Source organism: Gymnoscopelus braueri (assembly GCF_963280865.1).
Source record: "Gymnoscopelus braueri genome assembly, chromosome: 7".
NCBI classification, from domain to species: Eukaryota; Metazoa; Chordata; class Actinopteri; order Myctophiformes; family Myctophidae; genus Gymnoscopelus; species Gymnoscopelus braueri.
Window position 1 is genome coordinate 38,905,401 of NC_137608.1, and position 1,289 is coordinate 38,906,689.

The 1,289-nt window shown below is 38.2% G+C and overlaps 1 protein-coding gene across 1 annotated transcript in view; it reads right to left on the reverse strand.

Annotated features, from left to right (window-relative positions):
- vgll4l (vestigial like 4 like) overlaps positions 1–882 on the reverse strand; it is a 4,940-nt gene extending 4,058 nt beyond the window's left edge. Inside the window, exon 1 of the mRNA XM_080432994.1 lies at positions 648–882. Within this exon, the coding sequence (XP_080289120.1) occupies positions 648–714 (67 nt within the window). The 5' untranslated portion in view covers positions 715–882. The remainder of the gene's footprint in view (positions 1–647) is intronic.
- Positions 883–1,289: the final 407 nt, after the last annotated feature.

Consider the following 1,289-nt stretch of genomic DNA (forward strand, 5'->3'; position numbering starts at 1 on the left):
GGGGCAGGTAAACCACACCTATGCTGATTTTCTAATGCCTCGGGCATGGTAATTTTTTTCCCCATTAGCAGAGGGAACATGTGGCCATGCCCTCTACTCTATGAGTCTATGGCTTTTTATCATAATCATCTTTAGGCATACAAGCAAAAATGTAGCAATCTTAAGAAGTTTTAAAAACACAAGAACCTCATGAAAAAAAAATACTGAATGCTTTTACTGAAAATTGTAAGAAAAGTTATAAACTGTTTCTTTCTGAAGCGCAACTGTGTAGAAATGTTTCAGAAAGCACACCATACAGTAGTTCCAATTCACCTTAATGGTGTGTGCTGTGTGATTATATGTTTACGTTCAATGGTAAACAATTGTCATAATCCTATTTGAGTTCCACATTAAGCTGTTTACACAAAAAGCAAGTGATACATGAACATAAAACCTTTTACTTTAACACAAGTTACAGTGTCTCATTATAAATATTTACATTAGGCCGGAATTGCAGAGCCAGATGTAACCATTATGATGTGGCACACATTTAAAATACATTTACTGTCAAGCTAGATCCTTTGATCAAGGTTATACAGGTCTTCCTGTGGTTAAGTTAAATGAGTTTAAAAAAGAAAAGAAGACCAATAATTATACATAGTACATACCTTCTAAAATGTAGACTTTGAAGCCACTGCTCATCCGGGTTATGTAGTGAAAGTTTGCCACAGCCATGGCTCCGTGTGTTTGTGAATAAAGTCAAGTACAGAGAAACACCTTCACTGCTGTGGCTTACAGGATACAATGAGCCTCAGTTATGGGCTGCACTGGGAAGGTAATGAGATGCTGCTGGGTCTGCTCTGAGCTCAGCCAGGTAACGTATCAGGTATAAAGGTGCCATGGCTTCCTTGTGAGTCTCTCCCTGCTGTGATCAGATTGGCTGCTCTCAGACCAATCAGAAGCTCCCCTTCTCATCCGTGTTGTTGTTATTATGCTGCAGGCAGACGCCAGACGGTGATCACAGGTATTTCAAGAGGTAGAAACTGCAGTTCAACCTACGTATTCATAAATGTTGTAGTACCACCATAATACAGACATTATGGCGTGACCAATATTTGCCAAAGTTAGAGTGTCATTGTCACAGACTACATTTTTGAATAATTTATTATAATTTACTAAAAACAACAGCAACTCCTAAACAGTAAAATCCTTTTGATTCATTGATTGATTGAATAGGATAACACAAAAAGCCCTAGGGGCTTGTTTCCATTGTGGTCCTGTGTATTCAATTCATTAAGACTGGCAGTGTA